Source organism: Gymnodraco acuticeps, unplaced genomic scaffold (genome assembly GCF_902827175.1).
Source record: "Gymnodraco acuticeps unplaced genomic scaffold, fGymAcu1.1, whole genome shotgun sequence".
Taxonomy (NCBI): Eukaryota; Metazoa; Chordata; class Actinopteri; order Perciformes; family Bathydraconidae; genus Gymnodraco; species Gymnodraco acuticeps.
This window is the reverse complement of record NW_022990165.1, coordinates 880,079-902,338: the sequence shown is the minus strand read 5'-3', so window position 1 is coordinate 902,338 and position 22,260 is coordinate 880,079. Positions and strand designations below refer to the sequence as shown.

Genomic DNA, 22,260 nt, shown 5'->3' with positions numbered 1-22,260 from the left:
AAAACAGTGCATTGTGTGTAATACAACTGTGACTTTTATTAAATTAGTTAGTTTTTAAGGAAGGCCAGAGCTTCAGCTGTGTCAAATAGATTGTTCCCTTTAGTTAACGTTATTTAAAAGATAATGATCATCTCCCCTTTATTGTATTACGAGCGTCCATTCCCATTGGATAACGGAGAATTTTACACCCGGAAGTAAGTATTCTCCTTACTGTCGATTGATTTTACAGTGATATCTGAACTACTCATCAACTCAAAAACACCAAATTATCCTTGTTAATTACACAACATTGATTGGTTTAAATTGTGTACAATGCTTTTGTATTTTTCCCCTTCGATTCGGAGAAACGAATATTTTTTTCGGAGTTTTTGGATGGCAGAAGACACTACACTACCCAGAATCCTCAGCTATCGTTTGGGACTACACCATGTGCTTAGTTTGACAAACCCCGTGATCAGTCCTCAAGCTCTGTGATTGGTTGACCTCCAACTGCATTCCATATAAAAAACGTTTCGTAAAAGATAAATCATACTTTATTCAGCAGTGCTTGCTTTACTCTTTGAAAGTTATCACATGAATGCATTGTAATAAATGGTTTGGCTGCATTAAATATTACACATCTGTCGTAGTTCTTTATTTATCTACAGAGATCGGGCCTCAAAATAGACCGGAAACTATTATTTTACCGTTCTGTTTTAATTTCACAATAAAGTTAGTAGTAATAATTTGTTTTGATATTATTGTTTTTTATTAACTACTAGACCGCTGGGTCATGTTAAGACCATCTTTTCTGTGTTGCTGTGGGTTTTTTCCATCGCTTTTATGTTACAAATATCAAAACAATAACAAAATATATCCGTTGTCAACTAAACCAAAAACAGCAGTATATTTTATTTTGTTAACACTGTAAACTTGACAGCTTTTTAACCCAAACCACCTACTGGTTAAAGCACGTTATTACACGTTTAGAGTAATTGCAATGCAGGTAGATTATGTTGCTTTTTAATGACTGTTTAAAATGCCTTTTTCTTAATGTCTTTCATTTTTGTAAAGTACTTTTGAATGTGTTTGATGAAAACATTTAAATATTAAGAATACATACAAAATAGTGGGAAAGTAGAAGGTCAATGATATAAATATAGAATAGAAAATATCAAGAAGATACTGTAAATAATATCTACAACAAAACAGTTTAGTGCCTGATAGGAGGATGTGCAAAACAGACAAACTAATAAGGCTTTATTTAAACATTAAAGAATACTTTAGGCTAAGGTCTTCTTTTAAATAAGAAAAAAGCTTTGGGGGTATCTATCTACAGATACATATTAAGCCTGACAAAGTACTTAACGTCTAATATATTGTATGGTTTGTTTTGGAACTTGACAATCAACTTTCCTGCAATGTTAACTATGTTGAAGCACTTATTTTAACCGATATTATACATCTTTATTATACTCTTATAAGATGTTAGATAGAATAATACATGTGCAGAATATGACAGTTTAATGGTGGAGGTACACACATATTGATAGATGTCTTGTAATGCACTGTTGAGGAACCTGTGACCCAAGTTTTGCATTCATTGCATAACTACACCGTAGTTGTGTATATGATATGTCAATAAACCTTAGAAAATCTTGAAAGGGATGTGCAAAATATCAATTATATACAGTCTTTAATGAACGATTAGAGAATAACGAGTAATGAATATGCTTTATACGGATCTGCAGATAAATGTTTAGTCTTCTCAAGCACCAACTATCAAATATCTCTCCTGATTGTTGGCACTTGACAATCACCTTCACTGAATTTTACTCAGGTGTAACTAAAGTCTGATTTAAGGGTTGTTTATATTTCACATCATTAATCCAAATCTGTAAAGTAACTAAAATAAATGTAGTGGAGTAAAAACACCACGTTAACCTTAAAGAAAGCCCTCAGGATTATAAAAGACCCCCATCACCCCAGCCACAAACTGTTCTGTCTGCTGCCGTCTGGCAGGCGGTACCGCAGCATCCGGACTAAAACCACCAGACTCAGGGACAGCTTCATCCCACAGGCCATAAGACGATGAAACACCTGAACTTAGAAACAACATCCATAACATTCATCCGGCTGCTACTTAGAAATTATTTATCTAATATATCATATTCACAATGTAGTGACTGCTTTTTTGTCTTTTGTTTTCTTAGTTATGTTCTCTTTTATATGTGTGTGTTATGTGTAACGTTGCTAACTTCTTGGCCAGGTCAGCATTGAAAATGAGATTGTATCTCAATGCTTTTATCTGGTTAAATAAAGGTTAAATAAAAAATAAAAAAGATTCCAATCTGTATATAGACTCTTATTGCACTATTTCACTATTTTTTCTGTGTATCTGTTTTATTGTGTTGCACTGTTGGAGAAGCCTGCGACCTAAGGGGGGGGGGATAGGACACGTTCGATTCTTGTTTTGAATAGTGTGCCGTCGATGGGTTTCATTCCATTTCAAGGTGCTTTTTGACGCTCCGAGTAAACTTCGCGCACTGCCACTCCAACATCCAATCACAGAGCTTGAGGACTGATCACGGGGTTTGTCAAGCTAAGCACATGGTGTAGTCCCAAACGATAGCTGAGGATTCTGGGTAGTGTAGTGTCTTCTGCCATCCAAAAACTCCGAAAAAATATTCGTTTCTCCGAATCGAAGGGGAAAATACAAAAGCATTGTACACAATTTAAACCAATCAATGTTGTGTAATTAACAAGGATAATTTGGTGTTTTTGAGTTGATGAGTAGTGCAGAAAACACTGTAAAATCAATCGACAGTAAGGAGAATACTTACTTCCGGGTGTAAAATTCTCCGTTATCCAATGGGAATGGACGCTCGTAATACAATAAAGGGGAGATGATCATTATCTTTTAAATAACGTTAACTAAAGGGAACAATCTATTTGACACAGCTGAAGCTCTGGCCTTCCTTAAAAACTAACTAATTTAATAAAAATCACAGTTGTATTACACACAATGCAACTGTTTTTTGAGAACAAAAATTCGTAACTAATGTAATTTTTACATTCTGACGAAAAATAAAAATGATTATGAATACAAATAAAATAAAAGAAGCCTCCCGTGAGTTACTACAAGCTATAAAGTAGATTTTAAAAATGTTTTATAGTATAAAAGCTCACTGTGGGACGTTGTAGAAATGCGTGTGTGCACCAAGACAAAAGAGCCTCATTCACTTTACATTGGGGTTTTTTGCGTGGTGCCGACACGCAAATGTAGCAGAATGCGTGACTCCACCACGCAATACGGTATTAAGGAGTCGTGGTGGAGTCACGCATTCTGGTGAGATCAGGTTGGTTTATCCCCCTGAAACCTACATTTGATGGTATTTTATGTTATTGTTTTTACTGTCTTTTATGTATTTCATCTCTTTTTATTGTTCTCTACTTTTTTTCCTTTTTTTCGTCCTTTCATGTTTTTTTATAATTTTCTATAAATTTGAGAAACCGGCTCGAGATACACTTGTTGTTATATTCCATGGATTGCTCTTAACATCCCGATAGCAATGAATATCTTTAAGTGCTTTGACAAAACATCCATACAAAAAAAAAAGAGTCATCTGTGGAAGCCGTAGTACTGTAAAAAGCACGACCAATCATTTTAGCCGGCCCGGCTAAAATAATTGGATGGCCTACCTGCCTGTCAGCCTTCCATCTGTGCACAAACTTATCTCGTGCCCTCATTGGAAATGTGCGCGTTCGTGTGTGTTGGAGGAGGGGCTCTGGAAGTGGCAGATTTTCTCCGGTCGTGTATTTTCAAATTCTAGCGATCTCGAGCCGGTTTCTCAAACTTATACCCTACCTTTAATAGTAACTATATTTTACACTCTCATCTATGTTTGTTTGATTGAAAGTACAAGTCCCTCAAAATTGTAATCAAGTAATTGTTTACACCACTGCGCTCCACCAGCAGGACAGGACTGCTGCTCTCACAGCAATTATGTGAAACGTAAAGGATCAAGGTCCGAGCAGGGGGGTAAAAGCTGCAGATGAACTGAGAAGAGAGGCGTTCCCAGTGTTCCCCTGTCAGTGTGGTTCTTTCCAGCGGTGCACAGGAAGTCCTTCTGGATAACTTCTCTGTTTACGGAGTGTGGAAATTTGCTCAAGTGTTGTGTTCAGGGACGCGGTGATCTGCATCTGCACACAATGATCCCAAAGATTGCGCTGTGTTCACAGACTCTTCGGAGCAACAGTGGCTTTTCAAGATATTTTAAACTTTTGCAGAGACCATGGACGCAACATCCAGCCCTGCCTGCAGCGAGTCGGTGAGATACATCATGTCGTGATAAATAATAGGAATAGCGCTCAGTCAAGAATACAGAATACAGAACTGATTAAAAAATAACTAGGCCTACCGAGTGTTTGAAAGCGTATAGTTTTATGATATCACTGCCCCATCTAAGACACGAGTGGATCTGACTTTAATTAGGTCTACATTTGACTCGAGTGTTTCGTCAACATAATGTGTTGCTTAAAATAATACTTCTGCATACAGTATGTGACACTGTAAGTGTTGCACGGCCAGATACGGCTGGAGAAGCTGACTCAGATAAGGAAATATATGATATGTTATGATATTATATGATCGATGATCTGATGGATGATGTAATATGAATGATAAGTGCGACACGTCGGCGTCTTCTCTGCATACGGCAGTTTAAACTGTATTTCCTTTATCCTGTAATATGACTTGAGAGATTTAAACTCTGCACACTGAGTTGATCTCTTTTCTATAGACGCCGGAGGCGGGCAGCGTCAGGTAAAAAAAGTTATTTAGCCTTCCCAAACCCAGTGCTTGAATTGGAATGAAAAAGGTGCCAGTACTCTAAAATCAGCAACTTTTTCAAGTCAATTTTATATATACAGCCCACAAACAAGAATTTGGCTACTATAATGCTGGTGGGTTTGTCTCTTTACTACTGTATATTTTAGAAAGGTTCACTGTACTTAACATTTTTTATGATAGGCAGCGGATATGGCTAAAGCTCAGTAAGGTCAATATTAACTGAAAATATAGCAATCAAAGTCTAGATCTTCTGCTGAAGACACATGAAGCAGAGACCTTTCAGGTGAGAGCCCCTCTGGTGGTGTTCAACATTAATGACAAGGAAACAAAGCTCTGGTCAGAAGCATTTTTTATAAAAAGCTTTAACAAAATTAAGTATTTCTGTACATTTTGAATGCAATCTAACTTTCCAACTCAGAAAACGAAAAACGAAAAAGTGCCAAAAGTCTTCTCACATGGCTGAGCTGCTTTGCAATATACTTCACCACTGAAGAATACAAATATGTATAAAGTAAACTATGATGCAATCTAACTTTCCAATTCAGAAAAATGATAAAGAGCATGAACAAAGAACATGTAAAAACAAATGCAAAATTTGCACAATCTAAAATGAGAAACTGTAACTGCAAGTAACAAAGTCTGAGCCATGGTAAAGAGTTACATTGAACACCAAGTTGATCAGATAACTCCCTGGTTGGTCTGAAGTCCTTCTATCTCCAGGATCTGTACAAATCGGCACATTATGCCAAAAGTCTTCTCACTGGGTGAGCTGCTTTGCAATATACTTCACATTGTTAGAAAAGGCTCCAGAAGGCCTTGGGGACATCAGTATCAGGGGCTGGAGCTGGACAGGCTCTTTCATCAGCACTTCTCCTTCCCTTTGCCAGCCAGGACCTCACATACTGTTCCGGATTGAACTGTCCTAGTGATGGTCCATTACATTTAATGAAAACCAGGCTGGACAGTCGGCTGACAGAGAGAGCATTCCTTTTTGCAGTAAGGATATCGTTCATGCAGCTGAATGCCCGCTCACACTCACTAGTGGAGACAGCGATGGTTTGGACTGCTTTCAGTAGAGGCTCCATAGCAGCAGGTGTACGGGATGCCCTGGTTTCCTTGTATTCGCGAAAGCCCTGAACAGTCTCTCTTCTGTCCACTTTCAGCACTTCGCACAAACGTAGCACCTCTACGTCCCCATACTGTACGTCTAACTCCTCTTCAGGCCAACTTCCAGGATGGATAACTTTCATGTCCTGGATTAGCTGATTGTCCCGGGCCTCCCGGCCATGTAATGGGATTTCTCTTGTGCTGACATGAGAGGAGGTTGTGGAAGTCATTCTGTGTCTCAGATTCTCTACCATACTGCGGAAAAAACTGACCTGCATGAATCTGTACAAGCCTGCCATTCTCACGCAGGGCAACACCCTTGAAGGACTTCTCAGCTAGAGCTGTATGAACTGTAGTCATGTGTGGGCCAGGCATGGTGACCATGGATTCAAAAACTCGTATTTCTCAAGTTAAGAGCCTATCTGCTGTAGGCAGTGTCATCTCTCTTTTTTGGAGTTGCCGAGAGAGGTCGCTGAGCTCTGTGAGCGCATCGTACATCAGTCCCAGATTGCTGACAAACGTTGCAGATGTGAGCACATCATCCAGGCCCTTGTACTTTGCTCTGTCTCTGGAATCCCTGCTCGTGTCGTTTGCAGCATTTGTGAAGTGATCATGAAGCACTCGGTAGTTTTCCCAGAGTGCTCTGACGCTCCTTTCACTTGAAGCCACCCAGCGGATGGACAAAACACGCCCTATCACCAGGAGACGCTGTCCGACTGCTTGCGCAAACTGCGCTAACTGCCTCTGATTTTTGGGGGAGGCATGGAACAAGGAATAGAGTTTGTCAAAAAAGATCTAGAAATGATTGAGCCCTGAGACCTCCTTGACCACATCCCCAACTGCCAGCTCTAGACGATGATTGGAGCAGTGCCACACAAACAGGCTTGGGAATTTACTACACAACTGGGTAGCAACGCCTGTTCTCTTCCCTAGCATGACTGAAGCCCCATCACATGCAAAAGAAACGAAACACTGACCTAAAAAGTCCTCGTTAAAATCTCTTCCAAGACACTCCATTAACGCCTTTGTGATGTCATCAGCCGTTGTTCCATCCAACTCGATCAGCTCCCAAAAAAACGTTTCGGGCTCAGCATCAGCTAATGCTGAGCGTAGACACACAACAAGCACCGTTTTACCACTAATAGTGGTAGATTCATCGACCAAAACACAGAGTTTTCTTTGGTTTTCTGTAATGTCTTTTGCCATTTTTTTCTTCAGCTCATGAGCTATGTGGTCGATGATTTCGCCACAGGTTTTATTGGAGTGCAAAACCCTGCCCACGTTCAGCCCATTCAGTTTCTGTACATTCAAATCAATTGGCATGTCTGTGAATGGCCGGCTATGTTTGCCAATTTTATATGCCGTTCGAAAAACTCTGATAGTGGTGTCTAATTCAGATGTATGCATAGACTGCACTTGATGTTGAATAGTTTCACGTGAAGCAGATGTAAGGATGTCAGCAGCTTTTACATGGGCTTGTGATTCTTTATGTTCTTTGATTTTTTTTCTCAGGCTAGCTTGTTGTTTGCCCTTGTCAACACCGAAATGAGACACTGCACACTTACCCCATTCAGTTGACAGTTTCAGTCCTTGTCCAGTGTGTATTCCCAAAGATTTGACATCTCTGCATATCCGACATCCTAGCTTCTTATCTTTAAGAAGGAGCCATGCATTGGTCTTGCAAAAATATTGCACCTGGTCCGTTGTCCAGCAGTCAGGTGCATCGCTTTGCCCGGTGTTGGTGGTGGCAGTTGAGCCAGCAGCAGCTAACGTTAGAGGCTCTGGAGGAGGCGGCGGAGCTAGTGCTAATGCTAATGCACTAGAACTTGGAGCAGGAGGATCAACCAAAGAAAGCTCCCCATCAGACACAATTTCCAACACAGGCACAGTATTCTCTGTATTTGAAGTTTCTTCCGGCGACAACCGCTGTCTTTTTGCACTTTTATTAATCCACCCTAACATTTTAGAAATGCTAATTTGTGACGTGACTTGCTTTCCTTCTCTCGGGGGCGTGCCTGCTCTGTTCTATCACTCTACATAGCCACCCACTGGGTGGGAGTTGCACTGCATAAACACAACACACGTGCATCTAGGTATGTAAATTGTAAAGCATTAAAACATGGTTTTACTAACAGTTTTCAGTATGTTGTTACTTCGGCATTATTATTATTATTATTATTATTTTGAAACGTGTATTACTATTAAATCACGGTCAAATAGGTTAATTTTGACATAGTCGTTTCCACCACAGTATTTACATGGAGAAGATAAGCCCCGCCCCCTCTCCAGCACGTTCTGTTTGAATGACAGGAGTAAACAGCTGACAGCCGCTGTGAAACTCCAGCGGTTAGAGCGATGAGAATGTCCGTTCGGCACCTCATGACGCATCTACTGAGTACCGGGCGGCTGTATATATATATATGGATGTATAATAAGAACGGCGGGAGAGTGTTGAGTACTGGCACGGTGCATGAGTACCGGAGTACCGCCAGCATGCCGGTACTGAGCAAGAAGTGCCGGTACTCCATGGGTCAGAACCAGAAGTGCCGGTACTGCGTACCGGTGAGTACCGGCCCAATTCCAGCACTGCCCAAACCTGAGCCTCACGCGCCTATGGGGGATGTGCTAGTGACTTATCCGACCGGCCCACTTCGGTACCGGCCCATCGGGATTCGTCCCGATGGCCAGTCCGCCACTTCACCCTGCCCACGTAAACTGTCAACGGGGGGAGCCTCGCTGCGGGCAAACGGTGGACCTAGTGTCCCGATTGGAGTGGGAATAATAATAATAATCCGTGCATTTTATCCATTAATTTCCCCAATATTGTGGTAAAAAAAACACACATTTTGAATCCATGTTGGTGAACAACTACAAAAAGCATCGGTTTGTTTTCTCATCAGGAAATGCAGAACGGCTCAAACAAACGATTTTTAATCATCATCCTCACGATCATTTAATCTATCATATGTTCGCCGAATTGACATGAAAGCACTAATAAATGTAGTTTCATCCACTTGAGTTTACAACTACAAAAATAATCGATTTGTTTTTATATCACATCCTACGGGAGGAAATTCAGCAGCTCTCACTACCGATTTTTAATCCTAATTTAATCATCATCTTCACCACGATCATTTATGTTTATGTTCGTCGAATTGACATGAAAGCACTGACAAATATACTGTAGTCAACTTCGTTAAAACGTTATTAACGTGCCTAAACTCAGTAATTCACAATTTCTACGCATGACAACACACTTTGTCCGTGTTTGGCTCTCTCGCTGCACAGTGAAGCGTTCCCGCATTGACGTCACTTCCAGCTTCCCCCAAAACTTCAAAATGAGTTGAAGGAATTTCCCCGCGATGTTCGAAATTATTGATATTTATCGGAACGGTATCGCACCATCTTTTTTAAACTGACGGTTCGAGATGACTAGTAGCCCAATATTTCATTGCACAACAGTTGTTGGGATGCTGTCACAGGCTCTTTAACTTGAAAGCTCTTTGTGGCTGCTCAAGCGAGAAAGATTTCTAATCCAATGACACTTTCCTCTTGTGTTTTATAAACCATGTATTCCTTCATAAACGTTCTCTTTTTTTATGATTATGTAAAAAAATGTGCTTTGAAAAATCATGATTGTCACAAGTCAAATCTACAAAATGATGACCTACTCATAAATGCTTTGCACAATCTTGACACAACATTGTATACACATACATTCCTCTTCTATTTATTTGGTATGTTATAAATAATAAGCAGTAGTACAAATAATGGGGGATGAAAACAACGTGGGAGGAAGGGGGGGAGTTTAAAGAAGCACCAGCATGTGGTGGAGACTAAATGCAAAATACAAATTCTTACATTGTTTCTATTTCCTGTTGTGCAGGTCAGTAGCGGAAATGTACTTTAGGGTGGGCCTGTAAAAAATAGGGTGGGCCAGATTTTTCTTCTGCGCATCAGAAGCTAACAACAATCCCCGCCGGTACCGGTGGCAGATTACTTTTAGAATACTTTTGGAATACTTTCTTTTTCCATAACAGATGGGTATGTTTTGGGGAACAGGAGACACGTATTTTACTGTTTTAATGGCTTATCAAGAGCACAAACACAACATCTTGGTGTCATTCTGGACAGCTCTCTCATCTGCACCACACGTAAAACACATCACCCGGACTGCATTCTTTGTACTGTCTTAAAACCTTTCGTTAGAATATGTTATGAAGGTGTCCTTCGGTGCTTTGAGAGGCGCCCCTAAATAGAATGAATTATCATTATTATTTATTATCTGAAACGATGTAATAACTTTTACAACTTTTTCTAGTCACTTGCCCCATGCATTCAGCAGCAGCAGGCCATTCACTTTGATTTGATCCCGTTATAAATGTCATCATTTCGACAATAAAGAAATGCTACATAAACGTTATCTTGCACATTTTATCTAACCATCTCCGTTTCTAACTTTCAATATATTTTAAAAGAGATCTCTCTCTCTCATCTGCGTGCGGGGGCGGGGCCTCACAGACAGGCTGCATCTCTCTCGCTCACAGACATGCTGCAGCGCCGTGCACACAGTTCTGCCGGTAATGAATATTGCATTTTGTGAGGAAACTTTTCCACCAATAATTCCATTAAGTATTCCAAAATGTATTCACTTCAGGTTTACGAAAGTAACTGTAATCAGATTACTCGTTTTTCAAATGTAACGCCAGCTGAATACACTTGATTTTTGTATTCTGTTTACGTAACGCCGTTACATGTATTCCGTTACAACCCAACCCTGTGTATATCTCTCCGGTAGTCCACCAGCAGATGGAAAAACACCCACCTCTCCGCCTCTTCCAAGGGACGAGGGAACCGTGCGGCAGAGTTTCCGTTAACATTTGTTTTCTTCTGACAGCCCAGCAGCAGGAGAGGTGGGGAGAGGGAGGCGGGGCTATTTCATCGTTATCAGAAAATGATCGGATAGATCGCTGCTAGATGAGGGCAGTGGGGGCTCTTCTTGGAGTCTGGCTTTTTAAAAAAAAAAACAAAGTTCATTAGTGAACTTTGAGCCATCATTTATTTTGCAGGCAGCGCTCTGCCTCTCTCACGTTATTATGGCGCGCGCCGGAACCATAGACTGTATATATGGCCGGAACCAACAATCAGTTTTTACCGTAAATGAGTTCGGTTCAGAGGACAAAGCACATACAACATTAATTAAACTTGACATTTGTTCACTTGAATTTCACTTTGAATTCTTGGATATTCTCAATGGGTGAATACATTTTTTTATAATAATAATTAAATAATAAATACAAAATAAAAATACAGGACCGTCCTGTATATAAGGTCTCTGAAATGGCTATATACAGGACCGTCCTGTATACAAGCTCCGAAATGGCTATATACAGGACCGTCCTGTACATAGCCATTTCAGGGCTTCTGTGCAGGACCGTCCTGTATATAGCCATTTCAGAGGGTTGTGTACAGGACGGTCCTGTATATAGTCATTTGGCGTTGTGTACAGGACGGTCCTGTATATAGCCACTCCCATAAAGCTTCTATTACTTTATTGTTATAATGACCCTAAAACATCAAACCCATTGAGTAAGGAACTTGAGGTTAACAACCTTTATTTAACACGTGACCCTTTACAAAAGGCACTGCCGTAATTCACGTTATACGTTTGTGAGTTTTTTCACTGTTACGACCAACTGTGATTAGCTAACATTGTGTATGGCAATTAACAGAATAGAAAATAATCAAATGGAAATCTGGATATGCAAAAAATACCTTCATTTTAACACTACAAGTCAGTGCAGCCCTGTTATAACCTAAAGAGCTATTCATTTCTCATCATTTATTCACAAATATTCAATAGGTTGTTCTTTTGCACGGAAACCTGTGGGTCATTGTGTTTCTGTGTGAAAGGTGGGCTGACAGTCCGGTTGAACCCACACGGAAAACTTTATCATTTGACTTCTCCCTTATCAGGTCAACAAACCATTATGTCACTAAACGTTATAACAGCTGACGATAGCCCCTGTAAATGAGTTTATAGAGGAGATGAAATGGAGGTTGCTGAGTTGACGAGGGTTTCAACAATGAAGTTGTTCAGTTTTAGCATCCTGACAATAAATACACATTTTCTTTGATTAAGTCTTGAACAGTTTTAATAATACAGTACTTAATCAACATCATAATCAAGACGAAGACGTTTATTAATTACCCATAAATATACCTAATGGGAGGATCCAATTTATTACATTTTTGACCCAAACAACACTTTTTCAGTTTTCTTCGTTTAGTTAGAGAAAGATAAAAGACATTTAATTTGTGCAAACTATTATCTTCATGATCGACTAATCTGCCGATTATAATTTTTTAATTAATAGATTGGTTGTTTAGTCTGTACAATATCAGAAAATATTGAAATTGTTCTGAATCTATTCAAATGTCTTGTTTTGTCCGTTACGTACTGACATGGACGACTAAGAAAACATGTGTCTAAAAATATATTGTGTTTCCCTGCAGTGGCATCCATGTGGAGTCCCCGCCCATCATCCCGTCTCTCATCACCAGCTATGCCCACGGCACGACCACCACCTCTCTGCTCCACTCCACGGTAGGAGACTCCCTGCTGAGGACGGTGGAGCGCTTCCCTGACCGAGAGGCCGTGGCCTTCCTGCAAGATGGAGTCCGCAAAACCTTCGCACAGCTTCAGAAGGATGTGAGTTTTTTCTTCTCAAATTGTAGGTTGGATGTTGGAATGCCAAGAAACAAATACATTGTGGCCCTGTTTGCAATGCTTGTTTTTAGAAAAGGCCCAGAACCCTACACTTGGTGCTTGAATCCAAACATGGAAGTCCTGTGTTCATCAATGTCACCCCATTTTATTTTCTTATTCTGCAGCCCTTCTGACTATGGCTCATTATAACAACTGCAGACTGCATTGGGATGTCTTACAACAAGCAGATTTGCCCCAATGTACATGGAAAAAACTAAAAAATCTTCTAAAATAATTGCCTACCTCTTTAAGATGTAGATGCTATCCACTTCCGAGTGCCTTTTTAAGAAACTTGTTCACCCAGCCATTGTTCTCAATGTTAATGTTTACACCATCATGGTATTATTGTACAACTCGTAAAAAGTGATAGATAGTTATGGGGATAGCTTCACCTTCTCAAACTATTCCACAGAATTCACTCTAGACCAATAACATGTTAGCACCTGAACTCCAGTGAAAAGAGTCAGTATAAAGGTAATTGCAAAATGCTTGTGATTACAATCTACAGTTAAACATTTGTAAAGTAACCTTTAACCTAATTTTACTAACTGTACAAACATGTTCCCCTCTCTCAATTGAAGCTGGAAGCAGGCCTTTCCATGCATCAATGAGTAATTAGCAGATACAATTAACCACTAAATGGTTAATCAAATTTTAAATCATCACAACCATGCCAACTGGGTTTAGTTAACTTATTGATATGCTCCAAGGCGCCTTCATACATCACTTCACTTACAAAGGAGTTACACTTTGAGCAGTTGCAAGAATGTATGGAATGATTTCACCCTGAGTGTCAGCGCTCAGTTGACATAGTGGATTCCTATTGGTGGAGGTTGTTGAAGCAACCTGAAACAAGATAACCTGCCAGTTCAGTCCTGTATAGTTTCACCCAGTGACCTTAAAAAGTGATACTGTTAATCTTGCAAAAAGAGAACAGGAATATAATAATCAGAATGCAGCTTTCATGAAACATCTCTGCTGTTAATTCATTAAAAAAAAACGTGTTTATGCCTAAACATTAAAGGTGGGGTAGGTAAGTTCCACCTTTAATGCATTTTTAAACTACAATGAACTTTAAGAGAAAATTCGTATTTTTTTGAAATACGGGATCAATTGTAGTTTACTGGTGACATGATGCATCAAAGAATTGTATCAAAGGAATCCAAAGCCTTATGAATAAAGCGCCCTTGAGAATGTGTATCTTTATTTGATGGACTTGCATCGCTGCATGTGTTTTCTCAAAGTGACATGCTTTCTTTATCAATTCAAGTCAACAAACATGGTACAACTCTAAGTCACTCTTCACACTTAAAACACCTTTATTAGAATAGAATAGAAGAATAGAATAGAATTCCTTTATTGTCATCGCACCAGGTACAACGAAATTTAAAAAAGCAATCCTCGCAGTGCATTTCCACATAAAACGAATAAATATATCTATATAAACATATACACACATAAACATATGCTCACACATCCATACCAACATGCATACATGCCCGCACATTATTTAAATACAGTTTACAATATAAAAATACAGGGATGATATTTGGCATCTCTGATGTCGATCAGTTAATAAATTAATAAAACTATTAAAAAGTAATGCAGTTGCAAGTTGTAACTGTGTGTGTGCTAGTTCAGTGTTTGACAGTGTTCAGTTCTCGTATGGCTCTGGGGTAGAAACTGTTTTTCAGTCGGTTTGTCCTCGATTGAATTGACCTGTAGCGTCTACCGGAGGGCAGAAGAGCAAACAGGAAGTGTCCAGGGTGTGAAGAGTCTGCAATTATTTTGCCTGCTCTGTTGAGGCAACGTTGGCTGAAGAGTTCCTCCAGAGAAGGCAGTGAGCAGCCGATGACCTTCTGGGCTGTGTTGATGACCCTCTGAAGGCAATATGCCAGCACACTCTCTATGGAGCAGCGGTAGAAAGACACCAGAAGCTTCTCTTGTCATGGCATCGTCTTGTTTGACCTAAATACAAACACTGCCGCAGTACAAGTATAAAAAAATAAATACAGTATCAGTATCAAAAACTATTCTAGACCAGGAAGCGTTCTGTTAGAGATTTGGAGGGATAACTGGTCCGCTTTTCAAATCTCCGCGCGTTCCTATGAAGCTGGTTATAATACAGGAAGGAATCCATATCTACAAAGTAACCGTTAACAATAATCTACTTTAATGGCAATATGACAATGCAATACAATCATTACAATACAACATGATATATTACAGTTATATTGTAATGCTTAAGGAGTAATGCCGGCTTACTCCTGCCCTAGTCCGCATACTGCAGAGCTACTTTCACCCGAGGGCAGCATGTGAAGAAGAGGCCGAACGCCAGGGATCCACCGGATATATACCAGAGTAAGAAGGAGGGGTTTGGTGTTAGGTCAGCTGGTCATCTTTTCAGGTCATCTCATTGGGAGACGCAACGCAGCAGGAAACGCAGCAGGAAACCAAACAGGCTCACTTTCCAACAAAAGGTCTCAAGGCCTGCATACCTACACCTCCCCCACAGAGCAATAAAACCCTGTTTACTCCAACCAGCCCAGAATGTTTATAGCCATTTGTAGTCCTTACATTTATGAAAGGATAAAACAGAGAAATCAATATAAAACACAAACACAGGTATTGTTTGAACAGTATTCACTTAACTGCTACTGTTGATAAGCACCAGAGAAACCCAAGAGACCTCTCTTAATAGCACAACCACTGTAGCTCGTTCTAAGTTGAATGCAAATCAGGACATGCTCTCACCTTCCCCCATCTTCCTTTGTCCTCAAAAACACATGTCAACAGGCCCCAAATGCAGCTCACAGTTTTACCCAAATTATTCTCATTTTAAGCTTATCCATAGTTTGCTAACATGAATAAATACAAATATAACTCTACAGTTCCTACACAAAAAATGTTTGGGAACACGTTTAACCTGATTATGTTGTTGTCTACCTCTGTAGGTGGATCAGGCTGCAGCCGGGCTGCTGGCTCTTGGGCTGCAGAAAGGAGACCGGCTCGGCATGTGGGGTCCCAACACTTACGAATGGATCCTGTTCCAGTTCGCCACAGCCAGAGCTGGCATTATATTGGTGGGTCAAGGCTATACAGCATAGTGCATTAACAGGAAGGCATAAACAATATTAGAGAGACGGTGACCTTACTCTTTGTTAATGCTGTCAGGAGGATTTTATGGCTTCTATCTCTGGGCCTTGGAGCTCTTTTTTGTCCATAAACAGTTTAAAAAACATCATTAACATGATCACACACACTGTAGTTCATTTTGGTTGAACTCAACATAAACTGTCCTGCTGCCACAAACAATCACTAGTTGATTCACAAATGAGGATTATTACATTATTGTTAATGATTAATGATTACAAATAATGTAAGTGGACCTTGTTACAAAGCTGGTAGACAGGAAGCTATATCACAATCATATATTGCCTACTAATTGACCAGGTCGTAACTAGTTCCTTTCCAAAAACTGTAAGGATGTTCTCATATTTTATAGAAGGCATCAGGATTTCCCTTTATAGCATAGGTCAATTTCTCCAAGGCAAGACAATGAGAAAGGTTTTTTTTAAACAGTCATTTTATTATGTGGTGTTATTAAGATTTAGAATCACCAAGAATACAGAGTTTTCTTCTTTCCAGAATGTTTTGATATTTGGGCAGTCCCATAAGCAGTGGAAAAGTGTTCCCTTATTAATATTACATGTTACACGTTGATCTGGAATATTCGCATCTAAGTGGTGGTACATATGTTCTTAACATTGTCATAGTTTTGGCTGTGGTCCATTTTAATCTCTAAACCTTCATTTTCTGCCATCATGAGCGACTGTTAATGGTTTCCCCCCCGACAGGTGTCTGTGAACCCAGCGTACCAGCTGCAGGAAGTGGAGTTTGCACTGCAGAAGGTGGGCGACTTTTACATACATTTTATTGTTATGACACGCAGAGACTGTTTCACATTAAAGTGAATCATGTGCTGCTCTCTCCACAGGTTGGGTGTAAAGCTATCGTGTGCCCTACGGAGTTCAGGATTCAGAAGTACTGTGACATGCTGAGACAGATATGTCCAGAGATCGAGACGTCCACCCCAGGAGACATCAGGAGCGCCAGGTACAGCTGCTGGGGCTCACCAGTACCAACATGTACACTCACTAAGAACTCCCTGCAAGTTATGGATTATCTGGAAAGAAATCATGTGAAAACTTCTATAATAATTCATGTGACCTCGCAAAATCTTATAGCACTTTCCGTTATGCATTTATTACATTTTGGAACTCTGGGTATTCCAGGCCACAAATAATTGTCTATTTTTCACTGGATTTGGTTACAATTTTGACTGGACATCCCAAAAATCCTAAGGCTAATTCGCAACATGAATGTAAATAGTTATCAAATAACTAAATAATAAATCGCCAAAAATACGTTTCTAATATTAATTACTTAGTTATCTTGCTTAACTTCAATTCTGTTTTTTTGCTAAATCATGTGAGTGTTGTTTAAAGATTCTTCAGAGATACTGTCAGATCTTAAGCATTTTATTTTAGTTGCTAATTTACTTCCCACAGTTTGTTCAATATTATTTAAGAAGTTGTTTCCTGCACAAGCAGTCCTTCAAAGTTGCCCAGGACTCAATCCCGTATACACACTACCAAAAACATGCGCCAAATAATCAATTATCAATGCATTCTCGCTGCCTCTTGAGTGCCGTCAAATGTCTAAATAGAGCTGGCCGCAGAGACGTATAATGCCACGTGTGAACAGGGCTTTAGACATGTGTCTCATGAGGGCTGGACACCTTTCCTCTCTTATGGAACAGTCTTAATAGTCTGACAGAAGATACGCTACGATAGCTCTCAAATTGGGCTGCCTGACTCTCTGTTCCCTCAAAGAAATGTTGCTGCTTTAAATTCTGGTCTAGACAGTGCCTTTGATATTATTGGTGGTATGTAAAAAATGTCTTCGAGGAAATATGCCATGCTAGTGGTGATTTGAACTCCGCCCTCAGTGTGTGAGGGCATGTAGCCTGGTTCTACATTTACAGAAATATTAGTTAGGCTATACAGGAATCACGGATTGATCAGTAACATGCTACTATTGCAGACAGACAGTCAAAGTTGAATATTGCTGTGTACCTTGGAGCACTTCAGTTTTAAAGGGGCTTGTGGCGCAGTGGATAGAGCATTGGTGTTCGGATCAAGGGAGCACAGGTTCAAACTCCACTGCAGTCAGCATGTCGTTGTGTCCCTGGGCAAGACACTTCACCCCAAATTGCTCCTGTGGGGATTGCCCACAGTATTGTTCTACATTTCTTTGTTCTGAATTGGTTTGAATCCTACTTAAAGGACAGAAACAACTTTGTTTCTATAGGTAAATACAAATCTGAGTTGACAAATATGACATGTGGGGTTCCTCAAGGCTCCATCTTGGGGCCTCTTCTCTTTAACATCTACATGCTACCACTGGCTCAGATAATGAAAAACAACAAAATAAGTTACCATAGCTATGCAGATGACACACACATTTACATAACCATTTCACCAGGAGACTATTCTCCAGTTAAAACACTGAGTAAGTGCATTGAACAAATTAATGACTGGATGTGTCAGAACTTTCTCCAATTAAACAAAGACAAAACTGAGGTAATGGTCTTTGGAGCCAAGGCAGAACATATAAAAGTTAGCACTGCGCTTCAGCCTGCAATGTTCAAAACAACAGATAAAGCCAGAAATCTAGGTGTAGTCATGGACTCTGACCTGAGTTTCAACAGTCACATTAAAACTGTTACTAAATCAGCCTACTATCACCTAAAGAATATATCTAGGATGAAAAGACTAATGTCACAGCAGGATTTGGAAAAACTTGTCCATGCTTTTATCTTCAGTAGACTCGACTACTGCAATGGTGTCTTCACAGGTCTCACTAAAAAATCTATTAGAAAGCTGCAGCTAATTCAGAACGCCGCTGCTCGAGTCCTCACTAACACTAAGAAAGTGGATCACATCACTCCTGTTCTGAAGTCTTTACACTGGCTTCCTGTGTGTCAAAGAATAGATTTCAAAAATACTGCTGCTGGTTTATAAAGCTTTATATGGTTTAGGCCCAAAATACATTTCTGACCTCCTGCTAAATTATGAACCATCCAGATCTCTCAGGTCTTCAGGGACTGGTCAGCTTTCTGTCCCCAGAGTCCGAACTAAACATGGAGAAGCAACGTTCAGTTATTATGCTCCAAATATCTGGAACAAACTCCCAGAAACCTGCAGGTCCGCTGCAACTCTGACTACTTTTAAATCCAGGCTGAAGACTTATCTTTTTGTTGCTGCTTTTAATTGAAACTGAGCTGTTGTGTTCATCAGTAAAGTGGAACTTCTGTTTGAACTATTCATATCTTAAACTGCACTGTAACTTTTTATTCATGTACTTTTTATTCATGTATTTTTTCTTTTAATGTTTCTTTTATTATCTTTTACTGTTTTTAAATGCCTTCGTCTGAATGTCTTTCATTTTTGTAAAGCACCTTGAATTGCCTTGTGTTGAAAGGTGCTATATAAATAAACTTGCCTTGCCTATTGAGTGTGTAAGTCGCTTTGGATAAAAGCGCCTAACAAGTGACATGTCATGTAAAGCATTGACCCAGATGTTGTCTGTATGTGCCCCTCAGACTCCCAGACCTCCGCTCTGTGATCGTTGTGGATAGTCGGCAGCCAGGTATGCTTCTCCTGGAGGACGTGATGCAGGCTGGCAGCAGCCAGTACATGCAGCAGCTCCAGGATCTGCAGAGGAAGCTGTCCTTTGACGACCCCATAAACATCCAGTTCACCTCGGTAATGGTTGCATAACTCCTGCTGCCCTTAAAGCAATAGTATGTAGCAAGTATGTAGTCATTTGCTGTTTTTAAGTTAGCCCCTCCTCGCTGTATACATTGTTTTCAGCATTTTCCTGCATTCTTTACCTTTTTAAAGAAATTCAAAGAGCCCCATTGGGGTCAGTGCATGCTGAAACATGTTGAACACATGCCAGGTTTCCTTTCTTTCTGGCAGAATCTCCTGGGAAAAAGCGCACACTGGATCTAACTTTATATAGACTGAACAGGGAATATTTTAACCCTTGACATGATATATAATGCTTGCACACTGACAAAAGTTGCACTGTGATCACATTTTGGACATGTTACACATAAAAGTACACATAAAAGTAAGAAAAAAGGTTTTCCACAGTACTACTTATTCAGGTGACATTTCGGACCTCAGGCCTTCTACAAGATAATGATTTTTGACCTAAAGAAGGCCTGAGGGCTGAAATGTTATCTTAATAAAATAGAAATGCATATAGGGCCACAATTTGCAACACAAGTCTTTTACAGTGTGCAAGGTTTTACTTTAATGTTATTATTTCTATTAGGACAAAGGTCAAAGTGATATACTTGTCATACTAATGATCAAACTATCAAGTGACGCTATTAAGAATACAAAATAACACACTTTAGATACAATTTGTCATTGACTGAAGGTAGGCTCCACCATGTTCATAGAGAAATCAAGAAGCTTATCAGTCATCTTGAAGGACAGTATCAGACCTTTTTTATGGCTTTATGGTTTTCATTTATTTCCGTAATTATGTCTGTTACCAGGGCACAACTGGAGCTCCAAAGGGAGCCACGCTGTCTCATCACAACATCGTCAACAATGCCTATACCTTTGGAAAGAGAGTGGGATACACCTGGAGGGTGAGTCTTTACACACAATATATCATCTTAGAGTTTAATTAAGACCTTCTGATCAGTGAGCATATTGGAAGGCAACAGAAGGGGGTTTGAAGTATGATAGCAGGGTATAGATGGAGTTCTGGATTGAACATCCATATCCATAACAGGACCACAACCATCACTAAATGTGTGTATAGTTACAAGTATTGCGTGTGTATCAAAACTGGATACATTTCCTTGTCTGTATGGATAGCTTCACTATTGTCCAAAAAATATAAATAAGGCATCAATAAGCCACACACACAATGTCCTGCTGTAAACAACAAGGAAATACCGAATTTGATTAGCATCATCCTTTATACTAATACATTTAATCTAACAAATTAAATAGAAAGAAATTAGGTGAAAATAAGGAAGTCTTTTAAAAAAAAAAATATTGTATTAAAAACCATTCACAGAGACTCATTAATCTTCATATATTTCATCAGCAGGATTCTTTACTTACATTTTTCTTATATTTTTGTCTGCCATTTTTAGGTAAAGGCCGCAAAAAAGGAATAATTTCCCCTGTTTGATTAATGCTTTCTAAAAACGGTTACCAGCTGTTTAAATGAATAAAAAAGTGTGATTTTGACCAATGAACTGGACCTGTTGTTATTAAGAAAACATATATGCTGTTACAATCCCATTTAAGTTCTTTCAGAAGACCCTTGAAAAACATATCGGAAAGTGCACACGTGCATAGTTATGTTGAAACAGGAAAGGGGACTTCCCCAAACTGTGGATGGACATTTGACAGTGTACTTTTGTCTAAAATAATAAAGGAGAAACATACTTTTGCAAGCAAGCAAACAGGGTGGTAGTTTATAAATACATTATGATGCATCATCCTCCTTCTTTTTAAATTGCCTCCCTAATTATGTCCCTTCTGCCTCCTGATATTGTCCCTCAGCCTCACACCCGGATCTGTCTGCCTGTGCCTCTGTACCACTGCTTCGGCTCTGTGGGGGGGGGGCTCTGTATGGCCGTCCATGGCGTCTCCCTGGTCTTTCCCTCCGCTGGGTACGATGGAAAGGCCAATTTAGCAGCTATGGAGAGTGAAAGGTAATGTCAGCAATCCGTGCCAGGTCCATTAATGTATTCTGGAGTCTTAAAAAGGATTATATGAAATTAGTAGGACAGAAAGCTGTTTGATCTTTAATATCCTGTTACTGCCTGTGACAAAGGATTTCATGTGCTTAAAATAATCCCCTTTCTTTCTCAAAACTGCTGTGAGAACCGGTTTTCAGACTTCTTTGGCTTACATTTAGGAATTATCCAACCGCAAAGTGCAAGCAGTTGTGCTCTGAAAATAATCTGCATATATATTTTTTGATTTGAAAGAAAATCAAATATCTGGAAAGCTGTATGCTGAAAGGTTAGAGGGCTGGAGAAATATGCTTTACTGTAGCTTGTGTTTGTTCCAGCTTGAGGTCACGTCTGCTGAGTCTGGTATGCATTAGTGTCGGATCTTCTTAACAGATGGAACATTTCCTGAGGGAGATCAGATATCACATGTTTTTTAGTCATGTACAAAGAGAAGAGAATCAACAAGAATCACTTGTAGGCAAACTCTAGCTTTAAAGGTCCCCTATTATACTATTGTTCATCAATATATTACAGGTCTCAGATATATACAAAACATGTCTCTGAAGTGTTTGGCTCCAAATACCAAACAGATAATTGTAGCATCCCATAATCCCCTCTGTTTCAGCCCTGTTTCAAAAGTGCTGATTCTCTGTCTGTTACTTTAGATGAAAAATAAGGAGCCCCTCCCCACGCTCTCACTCACAGGAGAACATA

The 22,260-nt window shown here is 39.7% G+C and overlaps 1 protein-coding gene across 1 annotated transcript in view; it reads left to right on the top strand.

The window, feature by feature from the left end:
* The first annotated feature begins 3,811 nt into the window (after positions 1–3,811).
* Positions 3,812–22,260, top strand: part of acsf2 (acyl-CoA synthetase family member 2) — a 50,027-nt gene continuing 31,578 nt past the window's right edge. The window contains exons 1-8 of the mRNA XM_034217526.1: positions 3,812–4,310; positions 12,455–12,650; positions 15,662–15,790; positions 16,565–16,618; positions 16,705–16,823; positions 19,375–19,537; positions 20,344–20,439; positions 21,371–21,522. Coding sequence (XP_034073417.1) covers positions 4,192–4,310; positions 12,455–12,650; positions 15,662–15,790; positions 16,565–16,618; positions 16,705–16,823; positions 19,375–19,537; positions 20,344–20,439; positions 21,371–21,522 — 1,028 coding nt within the window. The 5' untranslated portion in view covers positions 3,812–4,191. The remainder of the gene's footprint in view (positions 4,311–12,454; positions 12,651–15,661; positions 15,791–16,564; positions 16,619–16,704; positions 16,824–19,374; positions 19,538–20,343; positions 20,440–21,370; positions 21,523–22,260) is intronic.